The sequence below is a fragment of the Drosophila mojavensis genome, unplaced genomic scaffold, assembly GCF_018153725.1.
Source record: "Drosophila mojavensis isolate 15081-1352.22 unplaced genomic scaffold, ASM1815372v1 contig_136, whole genome shotgun sequence".
Lineage (NCBI taxonomy): Eukaryota > Metazoa > Arthropoda > Insecta > Diptera > Drosophilidae > Drosophila > Drosophila mojavensis.
The window spans coordinates 14,671,412-14,690,336 of record NW_025318667.1 but is presented as its reverse complement, the minus strand read 5'-3'; the positions used below and the strand labels follow the sequence as shown (position 1 = coordinate 14,690,336).

General features: G+C 40.7%; 1 protein-coding gene across 1 annotated transcript in view; it reads right to left on the bottom strand.

Moving 5' to 3' along the window:
- Positions 1-6,064: 6,064 nt before the first annotated feature.
- LOC6583859 overlaps positions 6,065-18,925 on the bottom strand; it is an 81,854-nt gene continuing 68,993 nt past the window's right edge. The window contains 1 exon segment of the mRNA XM_002009485.4: positions 6,065-8,080. Coding sequence (XP_002009521.2) covers positions 6,672-8,080 — 1,409 coding nt within the window. The 3' untranslated portion in view covers positions 6,065-6,671.

The window sequence follows — 18,925 nt, the reverse complement described above, 5'->3', positions numbered from 1 at the left end:
CGTTATTTGCGATTGTCAATTATGGCGGCAATTGGTGTGGAGCTGATTGATAAACACACACACACATACACACTCGCAACACGAGCCGGCTGCTCCACATAAATGCACAATTAAAACATAATCTAATTCATATTGTTCAGCTGCATGCATTAAATGCATGTACAGATGACTACTGTATTGGTGCTTGACACATATGTATGTATATATGCATGAACATATATACCTTGCCAGACGTATACATTATTTATATAAACAGTTTTTTCGATTTTCGGAGAATTACCCATGAGGTGTGTACTTAATTCGATTCGCTGGAATCGGTTCACATGCAAACGAAAGTTAAATGAGACACTGGATGAATGGTCGCTAGAAGACTTGAAGAGCTTTTATAGAGCACATATATTTTTATACCCTGAACCCATTGAAAATGGGAAATCAGGGTATAATGGTTTTGTTAAAAGTATGTAACAGGCAGAAGGAGGCGTGGCAGACCCCACAAAGTATATATATTCCTGATCAGGTCGACGAGCTGAGTCGATTTGGCCCTGTCCGTCTGTCTGTCCGTCCGTATGTATGAACGCGTCGATTTCAGAAGATATAAGAGCTAGACTTGAAATTTTTTTTCCTAGGTCCGTGTATGTATGTATTTTATATAATTTCGATTTTTGTTGTTATTTACCCCCCACCTCTATATCCACCCCCTCACCCTCACCTTTGTAAAAGGCGTATTTCAAGTACTAGAGACATGTGCTTTAGAATGTATATACATTTTCACCATATAATTACGCCCTGAAGCTTTCATTAAGACTGTACGTATAGAAATTAAATTATTCAACAAATAAATTCTTATAATTTACCTACACTACAGCGCAGCCCAAGCGCAGTTAGCAGAGCGCATTCTAATACGTGTGTGTGTATGTATGTGTGTCGAAAAGAAGTGCAGACTGATTAGAATATCAGATTAGAGGGTTCAGGGTATCTCTTAGTCGAGCAGTCTCGACTAGAGTCTTCTTACTTGTTATTATTATTTATTATTTGTTTAATATCAAGTGCTTTCTAGCACTTCAGTCAGAATTCTTTATAATATGAATATATTGGGTAGTCTAAAAAGTCTTTTCGTATTTGTAATGAAACTTCAAATCATATTTTTAAATATTTATAATAAACTTTATTAAATCAAATATGCACCATTTTGGTCGACCACCTTTTGCCATTTTTCCACTAGAGACATAATTCCATTCGTGTAAAACTTTCGTGGTTTCTCTTTGAAAAACTGCTTCAAGTGATTTTCACAGGCTTCTCTTGAAGCCAACTTTACTCCGTTAAGGGAGTTCTGCATTGACCGAAATAAATGGTAGTCCGAAGGTGCAAGGTCAGGGCTATATGGTGGATGCATTAAAACTTCCCAGCCAAGCTCTCTCAGTGTTTGCCGGGTCATCAAAGATGTGTGTGGTCTGGCGTTGTCCTGATGGAATACGATGCCCTTTCTGTTGATCAGTTCTGGCCGTTTTTTTTCGATTGCTTGCTTCAATCTCATCAGTTGTCCACAGTAAAGTGTCGAATCAATCGTTTGACCAGGCTGAAGCAGCTCATAGTGGATTATTCCTTTCCAATCCCACCAAACACACAGCATTACCTTTCGAGCCGTCAATCCTGGCTTTGCGACCATTTGTTGAGCTTCACCACTCTTGCACCATGATCTTTTTCGCACATTATTGTCGTATTTGATCCATTTTTCGTCTCCTGTTACCATTCTCTTCAGAAATGGTTCGATTTCATTTCGTTTCAGCAAAGAATCGCAAATGTTAATTCTGTCCAATAAATTTTTCACAGACAATTCATGTGGTATCCATACATCGAGCTTTTTTTTTAGCCAGCCTTTTCTAAATGGTTCAGAACCGTTTGATGATGAATGTTTAGTTCATTTGCGATGTCATGGCTGCTTATGTGACGGTCTTGGTCAATCCTTTCCATAATTTCATCGACTTTTTCAAAGATTGGTCGACCAGAGCGAGGTGCATCTTTCACATCGAAATTTCCTGAACGGAAGCGTGCGAACCATTGTTGTGCTACACGAACTGATAGAGCATCGTCACCGTAAACATCACAAATTTCATTAGTGGCTTGCGTGGCATTCTTCCCTTTTTTATACAAAAATTTCAAAATATAGCGAATTTCTTCTTTATTTTCACTCATTTTTGAACAGCTGTAACTTTTTTCAAATTCTTTGAATTACATTTTTTTTTTTTGGCAATCGAAGCTTAAAGTGCTACCAATCGAACACCACAATGTGTACACAATGTGATTGGTAGCACTGGAGATATACGACGCCAACGACATCTATTGGCAAAATACGAAAAAACTTTTTAGACTACCCAATATTATTGGTAGACATAGCTTCTAAAAAATAGTTGACCGTTTGGTTCTTTAATCTCCCACTTGCTCTGAGCAAGGCACTTCGGTTGTCTTCGTTACTCTTCTCTGTTGCAGGCCTTGAGCTGAACTGTTCGTGTGACGATATTTTAACTCACAAAGCCAATGCGAACGGTTTTCACATTCATTTACATGAGCATACACTCAATACACATACCCTTATCGATGTGTTTAGCGAACACAGCCCGTGCCTACATAACCATGAGGTACATATACACAAAAGTTGTTTCATTGAACTCAATCGAACTTTCTGGGAAAACCCAGAGCGCAGCGAAAAGTTTCTTGCAGATCTAGAAGAGCCGACGCACTCAATAGCTGTCTGACTTTCCCTTAGAGTGCACTCTACACACGAGTGTGAGTAAAATATACCTACTTGCAAACAGTCAACAGTTAGCAGTGAGCTATGTTAGAGAATGAATCACTATAGGGCTCTACAGTGATCCATTCTGAGCTGATAGTCGCCTCTTATTTTCCATTCTTAACAAATCACTTATCTCTATACTCAGAGCGGCTTGAAGACTCATGTGAGATGTTGTACTCTCCTCTCTATCTCTCTCTCTATTTCTCCCTCTCTCTCTCTCTCTCTCTCTCTCTCTCTCATGTAAATTACATTATCAAATGACTTTTACCTATGCTCGTGGATTTCTACCGCGTATAATTACAGAGTATAGGTACATCCATATACTCTATACTACACTCAGCCGTGTTTACATTGGTTATGTATCAAGTAAATGTTGTGACTTAAGGTCTGGTTTGTAAATTAATACCCGCGTAAACTATAGATAATAATAGTTGCTACACTACTTCAAATATAAATTGCTCCGTTTTATAGCAAATAATTGCCAAGGGAAGACTTACGGTATAACATAAAAATGCTAGATTGCATTGATCATCATCAGCTTCAATCATTCATCTATATGGAAAATGCGGAAAACCCTTCAATAAAACACATTTGGTTACACTTCAGATTTTTGACTAAATTGTTTATGATTTATTTATTTTATGTATATATATATATATATATATATATATATATATAGTACATATATATATATGATGCGAACTCTGTTTTTTTGTTCTTGGTTGTTCATTTTGGTTTTTCTTTTACATTCAATATGAGTTTTTTCTTTATTGTTGTAATACACAAAAAAAACATGTTTATATATATGTATGTATGCACACATGTATGTATGTATATATATGAGAATTCGCGTAGCGCGTATCGTACATCAAAAACTGTTATACACACATAGTATTTCTGTATATATTTAGATACTTGCATATTACATAAACTGTTATACATAGATGTAAATGCCCTCAACGGTCAGTTAATTAACATTTACATATATTGGTTGACTAAAATTTATTATGTTTAGACTAGATTTAGTTGATCCTAAATGCTAAAGTTTGACTTATGCAACTAGAAATCGATCAAAAAAAAAAAAAAAAAAGAATTCGTATCTAATTATTTAGTTTGATTTCTTCTTGTTTTCCTTTTTTATACGTATTCATTACTATTTAGTGGTTTTTAGTGGTATTTCTTACTTATTTATTTATTTACTTTTAACTTTTTCCTTCTTGTTTTGGATATTATTATTTTTTGTTTTTGTAATTCCCTCTTTTGTTTTGATATAGTATTAAAGAGTTTACTTTGAAGTAGGGCTTAATCGTAATTACATGAACTTATGTTAAATATTTGGTTTTCGCTTTCAGTTTGCATTGTTTGCTATTTGGCTTGTAAGTGAGTATGACAGTATGACAGTATGACACAATTGCAATATATAACAAACAGAATGCAACAATGCGCTTTTTAGTAGATTTCTCTATTATTATTATTTAGTTTTTTTTTTCCACTTCATTTCATTTGTTTCTCTGTTTGTGCCACAACCCATAAATTTAAAGCGACGTTATTTATTTATTTTTTTTTTATTTTTATTTATTTTTTTTTTTTTTGTAATTTTTATTGAATTTTTGTTGTTGTTAGTTTTTATCCCATTTCTGCTACTATTCGATTATTTTAATTTAAAGCCACAAATTGAATGTGGAAAAAATTAACATGCATACACACACACACTTTCTCTCTCTTTCTCTCTCGCATGCACACAATTAGAGCCTGCTTGGGTGTTCAAATTTAATTTATTTTCAATTAAAAGCAAAAATCAAGTGAGACACTCAGTTGACAGCCTCGAGTTACAAATTGCGCGTTACCGAAATGGAAGCAAAACGAGTTGGCAGCCCCCAATCAAATGCCAAATAAAAAATTGGCGTTCGCCCGCTCAATTACCGGCAATCAAAATACATTTAAAAAGCATTTAAGCCTAATTGCCGTAGCACACGAGCAACATGGCCAGCAACAATGCCAACAAATCGCTAAATTTAATTTAATAAAAAAAAAGCAAGTGGCAGTCGGGCGGCACCGACTGAAGCATACCCATTCACGGTACAAACTTTAAGTATCTGGTTTCAATAGCCGCGAAATGGTTGGCATTTATACGGACAGAGAGAGAGAGAGAGAAAGAGACGGACAGAGAGCAGGACAGCCGGACAGTCGGGTGGACATTGCACAAAACCAATATACCCAATTCACTTTCGAGAAGGAGTATTAAGCGCATAAAATATAAAAATAAGCAATATACAAATGGCCAAAATGTCAATAAAAAATCAAATATTCAAAGTGATCCAAATTTTATTCAGCATCGATAATTGATGGCACTCGCTCCGTTCGGTTTGCTCGTTTCGCTTTTAATGGGTTTTAGTTCGTAATTAGCAAGCATTTGGCCAATTGGTTGGCTTAATTAGGACACATGTTAATGCAAATTATTACAGTCGGCTATGGCCGCTGGCGTAATACTCCCGTCTCTACCCTGCACAGAGTGAATTTATTAGTTCTATTTATGATCAGAGTTCGTTTAGTACAAAATATGTTTGGATTATGGTAAAAGAGCAGCGAATTGATTTAATGCTCTGCCAATAGCCATTTGGGCTATTAAAGTGGCAAATGGAATTGAATTGTTGATATTTATTTCATTTCATTTTATTTGATTGGCAAATTGAAATGGTTAAAGCAGAGCAGCTAAACTGTTATACGAAACACCTGGATATGCAGCGAGTGCTGCTGCTCAGCTCAATTCAAACCAAATTCAAATGCTGCACATCAATTAAACAATAAACAAAAGCAAAAGAACATAAACAAAGCAAATAAAACAAACAAACAAACGAAACGAAACGAACAAGCGAACAAATCGCTTAAATAAACTTTGCCATTTTCGGAGTGCGCACAATTTGTCATTTCGCATTTTGCATTTTGCAATTTGCATGCTGTTTGCCCCCGATGAGGCGGACTGTGCTTAACCCTTGCCCTTTCACCTTACATCCATCCCCACCCTCCCTCTCCACCCATCGAATCTGTCTTGTTTTGCATTTGCATTTCGGAATTGTGCAGTTATTTATTATTCATTGTTTTAGTCGCATGTTGCACACATTTATTAATTTCTCTTTCACTCGTTCAATTATTTATTTATTTTTTTTCTCTCATTTTGTATTGCGAATTGAAATATGTTTTTTTCTTCTTTTTTTTCTCATTTTGTTGTCTTTTTTGCTTTTACACGCGGATTTTAATAATTGTATGTTTTTATAATTATTTGTTTTGATTATTCTGTATATATATTTACAACAGGCGTTAAATGTTTTCCTTATTTGTTTGCCTTACACCCTGTTACCATTTAAAATGGACTAAAGCGGGTATAATATAGTCATGTGATAGAAGTCTTCCGCGAATCGTATATACATATAGTATATATATATATATATATACATATATATATTTATATATGGGTATTTATATAAGTATATGCCTGCTTGATCCGTGTGGCGAACGCATTGTCATACCTCACGTAATGGGCTACAGGGTATCCGCTAGTCGCAGACTCTTGCTGTGCTTCAGATAGCTTTCATTCATTCATTGTTGTTGTTGTAGTTGTAGTTGTAGTTGATCTGTGCACCTAATTAGCCAACCCACTATCTGTCCCTCTCCATCTCTCTCGCTCTCTGTGCACATACTTACAGTGCGAGCCGGTGGGCGTGGCTTAGACGCGTATCACCTCACCTGGGGCCTGCTTCGGGCAGAGGGCATCGTCGATGCTGTCCCGCAATCGCAGCGCCGCATTCAGCTCGTCGTCGACGCTGTCGCTGGCATTGGGGCGTGGCTGCAGATCCGCTCCAGCCGTCTGTCAGGTGGTTGGTCACATGAACATGTCCGCCGTGGTGGCGCCGCTCGACTTGCGCGGCGTGGTGGGCACGCCGTGCGGACAATGTGTACCACCCCCAGCCCCAGCTCCAGGCCCAGCAGCCGACTTGGACTCATCCTCGAACGTCACCATCTTCTCGCTGCGCGGCTTGAGGGTCACAATTTGCAGTTGGGCTGGCGGCGGGGCGGATGGGGTGCTGGCGGCACAGAGCAGCGTCTGGGGCGGCCCCAGCTGGAGGCCGTGCGGCATGCCCATGCCCATGCCCATGCCACCCATATTGACGCCCATGTTGACGCCGACGCCCATGCCCATGGGCATGCCCATGCCGCTCATGTTGGGCGAGAAGCGGCGCGGCGGCGGCAGCGCCAGGTCGCCAACGCCGGACAAATTAAATTCGCTTATGCTGCGCGGCACAAAGTACTCCATGTGGTGCTCCGGTATGCCGGTCGAGCGGCGTATGGGTGTGTTCCGCTGGAACGCCGAGGAGGAGGCGCCGCCGACGCCGCCATGCAGGTGGCTGCGACGCGGCAGCGAGCTGTACTGGGTCAATGTGTGCGCCGGGCCAAAGAACATGGTCTGATGCTGGCCTAGACTGTTGGCCTGAGACTGAGCGCCCGTGCCGAGGGCGGCGCTGCCGCTGGCGCCCAGCATCTCGGCGCTGGGTCGTTGTCAGGAGGGCTTCGGCGTCACTGCCACCGTAACGAGAGCCAGCTCCTCCACCTTGGGCGTGACATGATCCTGCACACTGAACCGACGCAGCCACATAACAATCTCCGTCTGTATCAGGCTGAAGCACATGGCCACCACAGCCATGCCGACCAATATGTAAGCGGAGGCCGTATACAATGTCAGGGTGCCGCTGGGTGCCAGCTCGCCGAAGCCGATGGTGCCCAGCGAGGTGAAGCAGAAGTAGAGCGACTCCAGCACGCTCCAGCTCTGCAGCTTGTGGAACAATATCGCTCCGCTGGTCACATAGCAGACGAGCACGCACACACAGATCGAGATCGGCACACTGGGCGAGCCATCCAGAGCGGTTTTGGCTCCCTGCTGCTGCTGCTGTTGTTGCTGTTGCTGCTGTTGTTGTTGCTGCTGTTGCTGCTGCTGCTGCTGCTGCTGTTGGTAGACGGAGGGCGGCACGCCATATTGGTGGATCTTGCCAGTCCCCGGGTGGCCGTATTGCTGGCCCTTGGCCTTGTCTGGCTTGCGGCTGCCGCTGGGGCCAGGCGTGGGGCCACTGGCGACGCTGCCCTTGACGCGCTGCCGGCGGAACAGGCAGCGCATGCCCGTGGAGAGGGCCTCGCCCATGGCGGACAGATAGAGCAAGACGATGGGTATGCCGAAAAGGGCGTAGACGAGAGCTGCCACGCGGCCCCACTGAGTGCGGGGGGAAATGCCGCCATAGCCTGTAATGAAAAGGGAGCAAGGATAAGTATGACAGTATAACAAATTTGAAGTAGCACAGTATAAGAGTCGAATAAGAAATTGCTGAAAGTGTGCATATATAAAGTGTTCCAGACCATAACAATTAAGTTGTAGAACAGTATATTAGTATTATAGTACAACAGTATAACAGTATAACAATAAAGTTGCATATCAGTATAATAGTATACCAGTACAACAGTACAGCACTCTAACAGTATAGCAGCATATCAGTGTAAACGTATAACAGTAATATACTCAGTTATACTTGGCTATTTGTACTAATTATCCCTATGATGAGTTTATATGAAAAATAATATGATCGAAGCCACAAGTTATTGTTTGTTTAGTATAACAGATATAAGAACAGTACTATTATAGAACAGTATTATATGTGCACATAAATAAACGTATTCTAAATGTTGATTGATCTGAGTATAACAGTTTTCAGCATATGTCTTAATTAACCTTTGAAAACCAGCAAAAGAAGACTCAAAGTAAATAATTCTTATTTGAAAAGGGTTTTCTACTAAGTATAACAGTTTATATAACAGCTCTCATTAAAAATAGATATGTACATAAACTAGCTGGGGGCCAGTATAACAAAGTAATCATGCTTCCCAGATATGCACATGGATTGTTTAAAAATAGGTCAGCACTCGAGTCAGAATTCCAATTAGACGTGCCCCATAGCTCAAGTGCCATGTCAGATATTTGTTTATATATATATATATATATATATATATATAATATATATATATATATATGCTTTGCTATATTTATATTACAAATGAAATATTTTTTACTATCACTTAACAATTTTTACAACTCTCTGATGGCTTAGTGTTGTTTTTACTCTGTTTTTTTTTCTTGTTTAAAATTTTTTTTTCTTTTTCTATGTATTTTTATTTTTATTTTTTAGCTTTATAGCACATTCTTGTATCTGCACATTACATTGCATTACATTACCATTGGAGTACCAGAGGGTCAGACTGAGTAATTTGCCTGCTGTTGGTGCTGTTGGTGCTGCTGATGCTGCTGCTTTAGCTACTGTTATACCAACTACAACAACATTTTTAATTTTTCCTGTGTTGGCCACAAAAAAAAAAAAAAAAAAAAAAAAAAAAAAAAAGAAAGAGCAACTTTTACGGCCAGACGTTTTGCTTTGACTCTGTCTTTGATGTTGTCGCCCATGCTGGCTGCCTGACTGCGGCTGGCCCAGCAGGAAGAGGGCAACTCTGCTCGTAGTCGTAGCCGTTATAGCCGCTGGGCACGACCTAACCCAACACACGATGATGGCAACCCTACCCGAAAAGATGCTCCGGCAACGGCAACGGCAATGGCAGCGGCAACAGCAGCGACGTCGACGGCGCCGTCTCTCGCTTCGCCTGCCTCAGCAATGAACTTTTAATGTGGAAACTTTTATAATTGAGTAAAATGTGCGTATACATATAAATGGCTTTATATATGCCAGTATGTGTGTGAGTGTGTGAGTGTGTGTGAGGCGACTATGTAGCCATGTATTAAATTTTATTACTTAAAAATAAAAAGCTAGCATAGCGACAGCTATAATATCTGAGAAAAACAAGCGCCTGTCGCTAAGGGTCGCTAAGGACGCTTCGCCTATAAAATGCCACGCAAATAGTCCGTGCAGCATTTCAGAGCTCTCCATTAGGAAACCATCTGACAATTGCGATGTAAAAGAATGCCACAAATCAGCATCAAAATTCATGAGACAAGGCAATAAAAATGCAATGCTTAGCACTCAGCGCTGCACTGCCTGCATCAAGCTGCAATCTAAATGAAACGAACTGAAAGTTTTATGAGCCAGTAAAAGTCGAAATCATGTTTGATTCAATACAGTAAATATATTTTATTCAAATTTAATAGTTGAAGCATAAGAAACTTTCAATATCATGAAAATAGTTAAAAGAAATAATAAAAAAAAAAAAGAATATATATATATATATATATCATTAATCAAGTTGAGTAAAAAATAAAAGCAAAAATCTTTAATGATTATAACATTGGGTATACACAAAATATAAGACATAAATCCAACAGGATTATAGGTAAAATGAATAAAAAACATTTATGTTTGAGAGATAAGATATTCCAGTAAAGAGTTAGCAGCCATCTTTTAGCAATCTCTTAGTTGTCTTCCATTAAATCTCATGTCAATATTAATTGCAGTGCACCGTTCTAATTGTCACTCTCGCAGATTGCCGTTTAATAGACTACAAGCTTGCATTTACAGGGTATTAAAAATTAAAACGCCGACACACACACACACACACACACGAATGCTTTTGGATGTAGCATTAATGTAATAATACTTTAAAACCCGAAGCACGTTTAAGTGCACATCTGCCAGAGCAGCAGCTAGAGAAAGACAGACATAGAGCGAGACAGAGAGAGAGAGGGAGAGAGCGAATGAAAGGAGATAGCTAAAGCTGGACCTGCAGGGATAAGGTGGACTCTGTCCACTAGCCATGAAAAAGTTGCTAAAAATTATCATCATCCATGTAGTAACTCGTCCTCGTCCTCGTCCCCCGCCCGCCCCCGTCCGGCAGCACCTCTGCTGACTTCTCGACTGTGGAGCCGACTACGAAACACGCCTTGGAGACCTAGCCCCGCCGCCTGGCCACCCTCATTTGTATTTCATGAATTTGCACCCACAGCGAGGCACATGGCAAAAATTGTTAGTGAAAATTATAACATTTACAATATGGTCTGCATAAAATTGTATGTGGTTATAACTAACTAACTAACGGCGAGCACATGTCGGCCTCCGGATAAGGAACCATGCCCCCAGCACACACACACACACCCACCCCATCGTCAGCCCTCCAACGGACAGGCTCCCCATCCACTGCAGTCAACACATGCAATTGGGGAGCAAAAGGCAGGCAAAGTCATAAAGATTTCTGTTTAGGCAACGGCGACCCGCAGGCCATGCAAAAACTGCCAATTATGTTTAGCAATTTTCAAGTTTTTGCTAGTAAAACTATTTGAAAAATGGTTTTTTATTATACCTCATTCAGTTGTTGATGTTGTTGTTGTTGTTGTTGTTGTTGCCATTGGTATGGCTTAGGCTGGGCTGGGGTTGGGTTGGTTGGGGTTGGGTTGGTTTGGGTTGGGTTGGGTTGGGTTGGGTGGAGACAGGGGCAGTTGCTCTTCAAAGGCCGCTCAGTCATCCACATGACATGCAGATTGAAGCAGAATATTTAAAGAGCCAAATGCGACATGAGACGACAACGTTTACTTTTTTCACTGCCGACTCAGGGGTTCGTGTCAAGGAATAAAAATTCATTTCGAAAAATATTTATATAATTTAAAATGGAAATGGTTTACGCATAAATCCATTTGGTTTTATATTCCCAACTTAGTTGTTCATGAATCTGTTTGTAATGTATAAACTGAGGGGCGTATATATGGAGAGGGAGGGTCTCATTCTCTATGACTTAAGGGGGCTATAGAGAGCAGCATTAGATTTAATCTTGTTTTTCCTCTTATACCCTGAGCCCATTGGAAGTGGGAAATCGAGGTATAATTAATTTTTATATGTAACACGCAGAAGGAAGAGGCCTGCTAGACTCTGTAGAGCATATATATTCTTGATCAAGGCGACGATTAAGCCTGTCTATCGGTCTTTCCGTCCATACAATGTAATATGACAGTCAGTGACATGAACAATTTAACTGCTTTTCAGATTATAACAGTTAATGTAACAAATAACGAATGCGATAAATAATTATTAATATAACCGTTTCTTTACATATACCAGTCTTCAATTTGATAACAGAATCGACAGTATAAAAAAATTTGTTACGTACATCAGTCAATATAACAGTTATTAGTTGTAGTATTTAAGATAGTATAACAGCTTTATGACACAGAACAGTTATCATCAAGCTCATTAGTAGGAATATATAACACTTTTTCTTTTATATATAACTTGAGTTGGCTAATATGCATACAGTATAACAGTTTTGTTTATATAACCTAATAATGACCACAACTGTTTGATAAGCATTCCAATTCAGCAAAGTCTTCTGCACTTGAGTAGGTAGATTTTTTTCAATATTCGTTACAGATAATTCAGAGATAAAGAGATCTGCATTGAATTCTTGGCCGATTTTCCCGCTGTTCATAAAAAACGCGCGGATAATTCGAATCGCTCATAGCCCGGGGCACCCTGTGGACGCATTCGATTGAGCGAATTTTCGGTTTGTTGTGGAAATTTGAGTCCCTTTTTTTTGGACGGCGGAAGGTAGGGGCGTGGCTTCTGGCTTTGAGTTTCCGGCTCATGGCGAAAGTGGCCCGGTTCCGTTTCTGCCCAGAGGCTGGTCCAATTGTCGAGGAAGCGGAAATGCAGGGGCAACGAAGGGAGGGCAGGGCTGGCGCATATTGTGCATGCAGCTACGCGACTCGCTTCATTTGATTAGTGGCCATTGATTACGATAGCCAACAACAGCAGCAGTAGCAGCAGCAGCAGCGAGAACAACAACAACAACAACAAATGCAAAGCAAACAACGAGCAATATCCGGCCTCACAGCCAAGACCTCCAGCTTCAAAGACGCAGCTAGCCTGAGCTAGAGACCGACAGAGACTAAGCGGGGGTTAGCGGGGCGAATGGGGGTGGCGAGGGCGCAACTCCGACCAACAAATAATAAAATATTTTACAACGGCAATTTTCAGACATAAAGTAATTACAAAATATATACAGAAGCGGAGGAAGCGAATGGGAGAGAAAGGGAGAGAGAGAGAGAGAGAGAGAGAGAGAGAGACTGAGAAGGAGTCGTGGAGAAAGAGGGAGTGAGAGACTGTAGGTGCGGCTGAATTGAAACTGTGGCTCTGCGGGACCTTGGATGTGGGGCTGTCTGGCGCCCGGGCTGCTGGCCACTGGGAAACGTCTCTAATAGCTAAGAAATTAATTTTCAGAAAAAGCCATTAAGAGCGAGTCACAAAAATGGCTCGAATATAAAACCAAACAATTCGCATAAATGCTATAAATGCTTTTCGCTAGGCGTGTGGGCGTGGCCGCCCATGCCATGAGGCTCAAATTGTAGTCAGTTGTTGCTGTCTCGCTCCAGCGCGGTCAGCTGCAGTTGGATTTTCAGCATTTTCATTAATGTGCGAGTGTAATCGTGTATGTATGCGTGTCTGTGTCGGTGTGTGTGTGTGTGTGTGCTTGAGCAATGAAATTGCGACATAATCATACGTTGCGTCCTTATAGACGAGCGTTCAATAAATAAAGCGAGTCAAAGAGAGCAAGGAGAGAGACAGAGAGAGTGAGAGAGGGAAGTAGACAGCGGCTGATTGTGGAACTGGAATTTATGTAAATGTCATTAAAATTACATATAATCATCATAATGATATGCAGCCACAAAAGGCGACAGTAAAACATGTCATTAAACGCCTTTTAAAGGCAGCGAAAACAACAGAATCAACGAAGGCAACAACAACAGCAAACACTTTTATGACTTGCCAAATGCCAAACGCTTGAGGAATTAATTAAAAATTAAATGGCCTATTAAAATTGTTATCGAGACGCGGTGACGCCAACGCCAACGCCAACGCCGACGCCGACGTCGATGCGGACGTCGACGTCAATGCCAGCAGAGGCCATTTAAATGGCAAACAAATGCGCTGCAAATGAAAATAAAAGCCAAGCACACACACACACACACACACACACACACACACACACAAACGCGTACGCACGCACAAGCAATCATCCAAATACACACACAACGGCCATTGCAGCAATCAATCAGCGCCCATTGCTCGCCAAGGGGCGTGGCTGCGCTCGTAAAACGATGAATGCGCCTTGTCACATTGTGAAGTGACGTCATCGACGCATAAACATGTCGAAACATGCATAAAAGGCCAACGAGAAGAGGAAGAGCACAAGCTTTTAATGTCCAAACACAAACGCACACACACACACACACGCACACGCACTCAAGTGCCTTTAGATAGATAAATACACACATAAATAACGATGGAGCGGCAGCAGGAGAACGCGAGCCAACGTGTCATTAAAATCACTGTTAAACAGTTTGTCTAGTGGGCAGAACTAATTTCGACATGACTTGCCTAGTATAACAGATTGGTCTAATAAGTCAATTGACATTAGCTTAAACTTCAATGACAGCAAGTTAATGATGAATTGGTTGATGTAATGACTATGCAACAGTTGTCATTACAATTAGTATAACAGTTTAAATAAGAATGCCTTTGCTTAGATAAGGTTTGATTGAACAAATTGTATACAAGTTTGTATAACAGTTTGTATAATAGTATGTATAACAGTTTATATGACAATGATGAAATGATTATGATGAACTGATTATGCACATTTGTCATCACAACTAGTATAACTAGTGTAAAGTTTTCTTATGCATAAAAATCTATATAACAGTATGTATAAAAATTTGTATAGCAGTTTGCATTACAGTTTGTTATACATACTGATAACAATGTGTATACAAGTTTGTATAACAATTTGTATAACAGTTTATATAACAATTTGTTTAACAAAAATTAAGTATGACAATCCTAATAGTTTTCATTTTCTACATGGTCACATTATTACATTATAAACAGTATCACTTATTACAGTATTACACTTAATTTAACAATTACATATGTTTTGTATAACACTGACGAATAGTGCTTAACACTAATTCAGTCATTACATAACATCATATGTTTACACAACAATTGAGCAAATGCAGTTTCCTGGGTATGAAATGAGCTAATGTGTTTGTATAACACTTTTCTAGCCAGCAAATTTTTCGCATTTCTTAACGCCGAAACACACACACACACAGAGAGAGAGAGAGAGAGAGAGAGAGAGAGAGAGAGAGAGAGACACGCGGCCAACGAATAGTTTTCAGCTGCGCTGTGCAGTTTTCTGAACAATTTGTCAGCAAGCAGAAGGTTAAGAGGCCTTGGGCCAACCGCCATGGCAGGGGGCGGGACGACATAAGACGTGGCAAGGGGTGTGGGCGGTTGGCAACCATGTGACAGAGTGGCCACTCGAAAGGCGCTGGCAAAGGCACAGTGCTTCAAAATGCTAACGGCAAGCGAACTGCTGCTGCTGTTGTTGTTGCTGTTGCTGCTGCAGCAGCAGCTGTTGTTGTTGCTGGACCAAATGTTGCTGAGCGATGCGGCAACTGTTGTTGTTGTTCGCCATCGTGCAGCAGCAACAACTGTTTTTTTCCTAATGACGAAGCAGCAACTGTTGTTACTGCGGCAACGGCAAATGTTGCTAAGACAGACGAGTTGTTGCCGTTGTTGTCGTTGTCGTTGTCGTTGTTGCTGTTGTAGCAATAATTAATGTTATTGTAGTCACAACTCTTGTAGTTACTGCAGCAGTGGCAAATGTTGCTGAAGCCAAATGTTGCAGCTCCAGCAGCAACTGTCGCTGCTGTTGCTGTTGCTGTTGCAGTCGCACTTTTTTTATGTATTGCTCGGCATTCGTAAGCATTGATATTATTGAAAGCGGCTGCTTCTGACTGGCAAAAATTTGTAGCGTATACGTAACGAGCTGTGCTCCGCTCCTGCTGCCCCTGCTGCCCCCTGCTGCCTGCTCTGCCTTTAGCAGCTGCAAAGATGGATGGGCTGCAGTAAGCTGAAGCAGCTGCAGCCGTTTGCTATTGATGCTGCGTCGTAGATGAAAAACTGCAGAGTCCAGCCAGAGCCGGAGTCGGTGTTGGACCCGGAGCCACCGTCGGAGTCGTAGCCAAAGACAAAAGACTAACGGGACAGCGGGGCGTGATTGTGGGTTGTTTTAAGTCCTTGTAAGTGTGACACATATTGAGCCTGCTACTCCTAGTATTTGTTGTTGTTGCTGTTGCTGCTGCTGTTGTTGTTCCTGTTGCTGTTGCTGCTGCTGTTGCTGTTGTCGTTGACGTTGCCCAACAGCAAAGGCATTAAAAAATGCATGCAATGGGGCGAGCAGCAGCGCATAAAGTGTTGAGTGGTTCGTTACGCGCTTGTCTAACTGTGTGAGTGTGCGAGTGTGTGACTGTGCGTGTGTGTGTCTCTGGCTGAGTATGTGCCAAGGAATGTGGCATGGGCGTTGTCCTTGTTGTTGCTTCTACGAAATTGTTCGCATCAGCAAAATGTTGACTTATCTGTGATTGTTGTTGCCGTTGCTAGAGCTCGCTCTTGCCATTATTTGTTTTATATTTGACACCACACACACAAACACACACACACACATATACACACACACAATGGCCGCCCACGCAACGTTCGGGCCATAAAAATGAGTGAGAATGTCAAATGTCGAATGGCGAGCAGCGAATTGCAATAAAAATAAAATAAACTGCCGCGTTTTTGCACACATAACAAGCAGCAACAATGCGACAGCAACAACACCAGCAGCAACACCAGCGACAACAACAACAACTACAATAAGCGGACAAACAATGGGAACAACAACAGGCCGCAACAGCCAATTGGGTCGAAGCTATGTCCCAGTGGGTGCCACTCGGACCCAAGTGTCCGGCCATAGATTTTGGCGGCACGTGTCGCAAATTATAGTTGCCAGTCAACCAATAACAACAGCAGCAACAGCAACACCAACAGCAACAACAACAACAGACGGCAACGCATACAAATTGTGTAATAATAATATTACATATTACATACAACAAAACGTGACGCCTGTCATAGGTCAGGTCTGAGGCAGGCGACACTGACAAGAATGCGAATGCGAATGCGAATGCGAATGGGAATGGGAATCAGAATGCCAATGGGAAGGAGAAGGAGCATGGCAATGAGGAGATGTACGTATGTGTGCGGCGGTGGTGAATGAATTGCGAATGTGTTGGCAGCTGCAGCTGGCGTCCATTTGCGGCAATCGTTTCAAATAATGGACAACAACGAAATGTTTAATAAAGTTGTCAATATCAAATGGCAGAGGGGCGGAGCCAGCAATGCAAATAAGTAGGCAACATAAACAATATTTAAAGTTGATTATGCGGTTGAACGAAGGCAGATAGCGAGAGAGAGAGTAATGAGACAGAGACAGAGCAAGAGAGCAAACAGAGAGAGGAAGATGCAGAAAGTCAGATTAAAGGGATACATTAAGGTAATAAAAAAACTGGGGAGAGTTAAGCTTACTATAAAGACCCATTAAAAGCAAACGAGCAATAAGACGAGAGAAAGTATGAATAGAGAAATGTAATGTAAAGTAGGAAGGGAGAGGAACAAGTGAGACAGCGAGAAATACAGATGAACTATTAAGCCGTGAAGTCAGTGGTAAGTAATTGAAATCTAGTGAAAATGAGAATAAAAGTAAACGAAGTGCAGACAATATGTAATAAGCTAGAGCGGGAGGGAGAAATAAAAACAGAGAGAGAGAGAGAGAGAGAGCTTTATAAAGAGAATGATTTTGGCAGAGAAGAACGGGATAAGCCTGAACTACATATGTAGTCAGCCCATACTCCTTAAAGAAATATCTCTGATAGTAGGAAATATCAAAATACCAAAAATGCTCTTATTTAAATTTCTAGAGAACTAAACACCCCAAGATTTCAAATATTTAAAATAACTAAATAAATAAAAATTAGAAAATAAAACCATTATAGCCTGCTTTTCCATTTTTCTATACATAATCTATTAGTAATCCCTAAGACTGTATGGGGGCGTGGCATATAAAAAATATACTTTAAAGCATTAGACTGAAAGATTTCTGGGACTTTCAGTTAAATTACTTTAGACTCCTTCTAAACGCTGAATGTCTGCCTCTACTAGGAAAGAGGATATGTGTAAAATTAAATTCAAGAAATGAGGAGCAAGTGAGAAAAAAATAAAGCAAGAAAATAGAGCGAACCGTAAGAAATTATGAAATTAAAACTGCCAGAAAAAAAAGTATCAAAAAATCATTTACCAAAGAAATCAATGCTCAATCAGAACTTACAACAAGTAAGAAGGCTCTAGTCGAGACTGCTCGACTAGGAGATACCCTGAACCCTCCAAGCTGATATTCTAATCATTCTGCACTTCTGCACACATACATGCACATGCATCCAGACGCACGTATAACATCGCGCTCTGCTGACGGCGCAGTAAGCACCGACTGCGCTTGGGCTTCGCTGCAATGTGGGCAATATTATACGAATTTATTTGTTGAATAATTTAATTTCTAGACGTACAATCTTAATGAAACAAAGCACAAGTCTCTAGTACTTGAAATGCGTTTTTTACAAATTGGGAGAAAAGGGGGCGCGGTATCCAAAATCTGTAGATTACAAAATGTTTGTATTCATCATATGTATATACATAGTAAATCTGAAGTCTCCAGGTCTAATAGTATTCCAATGAGACTGAAAAAACAAAATCAATTTTTCGATTATTCTCGATAAAGAAGTTATCGGATGATTTCTCGAAAAATAAAGCAAACTCGTACTGCGTATGGTATACACGAGTATGCATGACAAATTTCAGCTCTCTAGCTCTTATAAATTCTGAGATCGACGCACTCATACGGACGGACAGACGGACAGGGCTATATCGACTCAGCTCGCCGCGCTGATCAGAATATATATACTTTGTGGGGTCTGCCACGCCTCCTTCTGCCCGTTACATACTTTTTTACAAAACCATTATACCCTGATTTCCCATTTTCAATGGGTTCAGGGTATAAAAAAAGCAACAAAAAATGGATTTACGTTAAACTTTACAGAAAGAAAAAAAAAGTAGAGCCAAGCAGACCTGCAACAAGCGAAAGGAAATGAAGCAAAGTGAATGCAGCATGAAAGTAAGGAGAAATAAATAGGCAAATAAAGAGAAAACTGCATACCTTAAA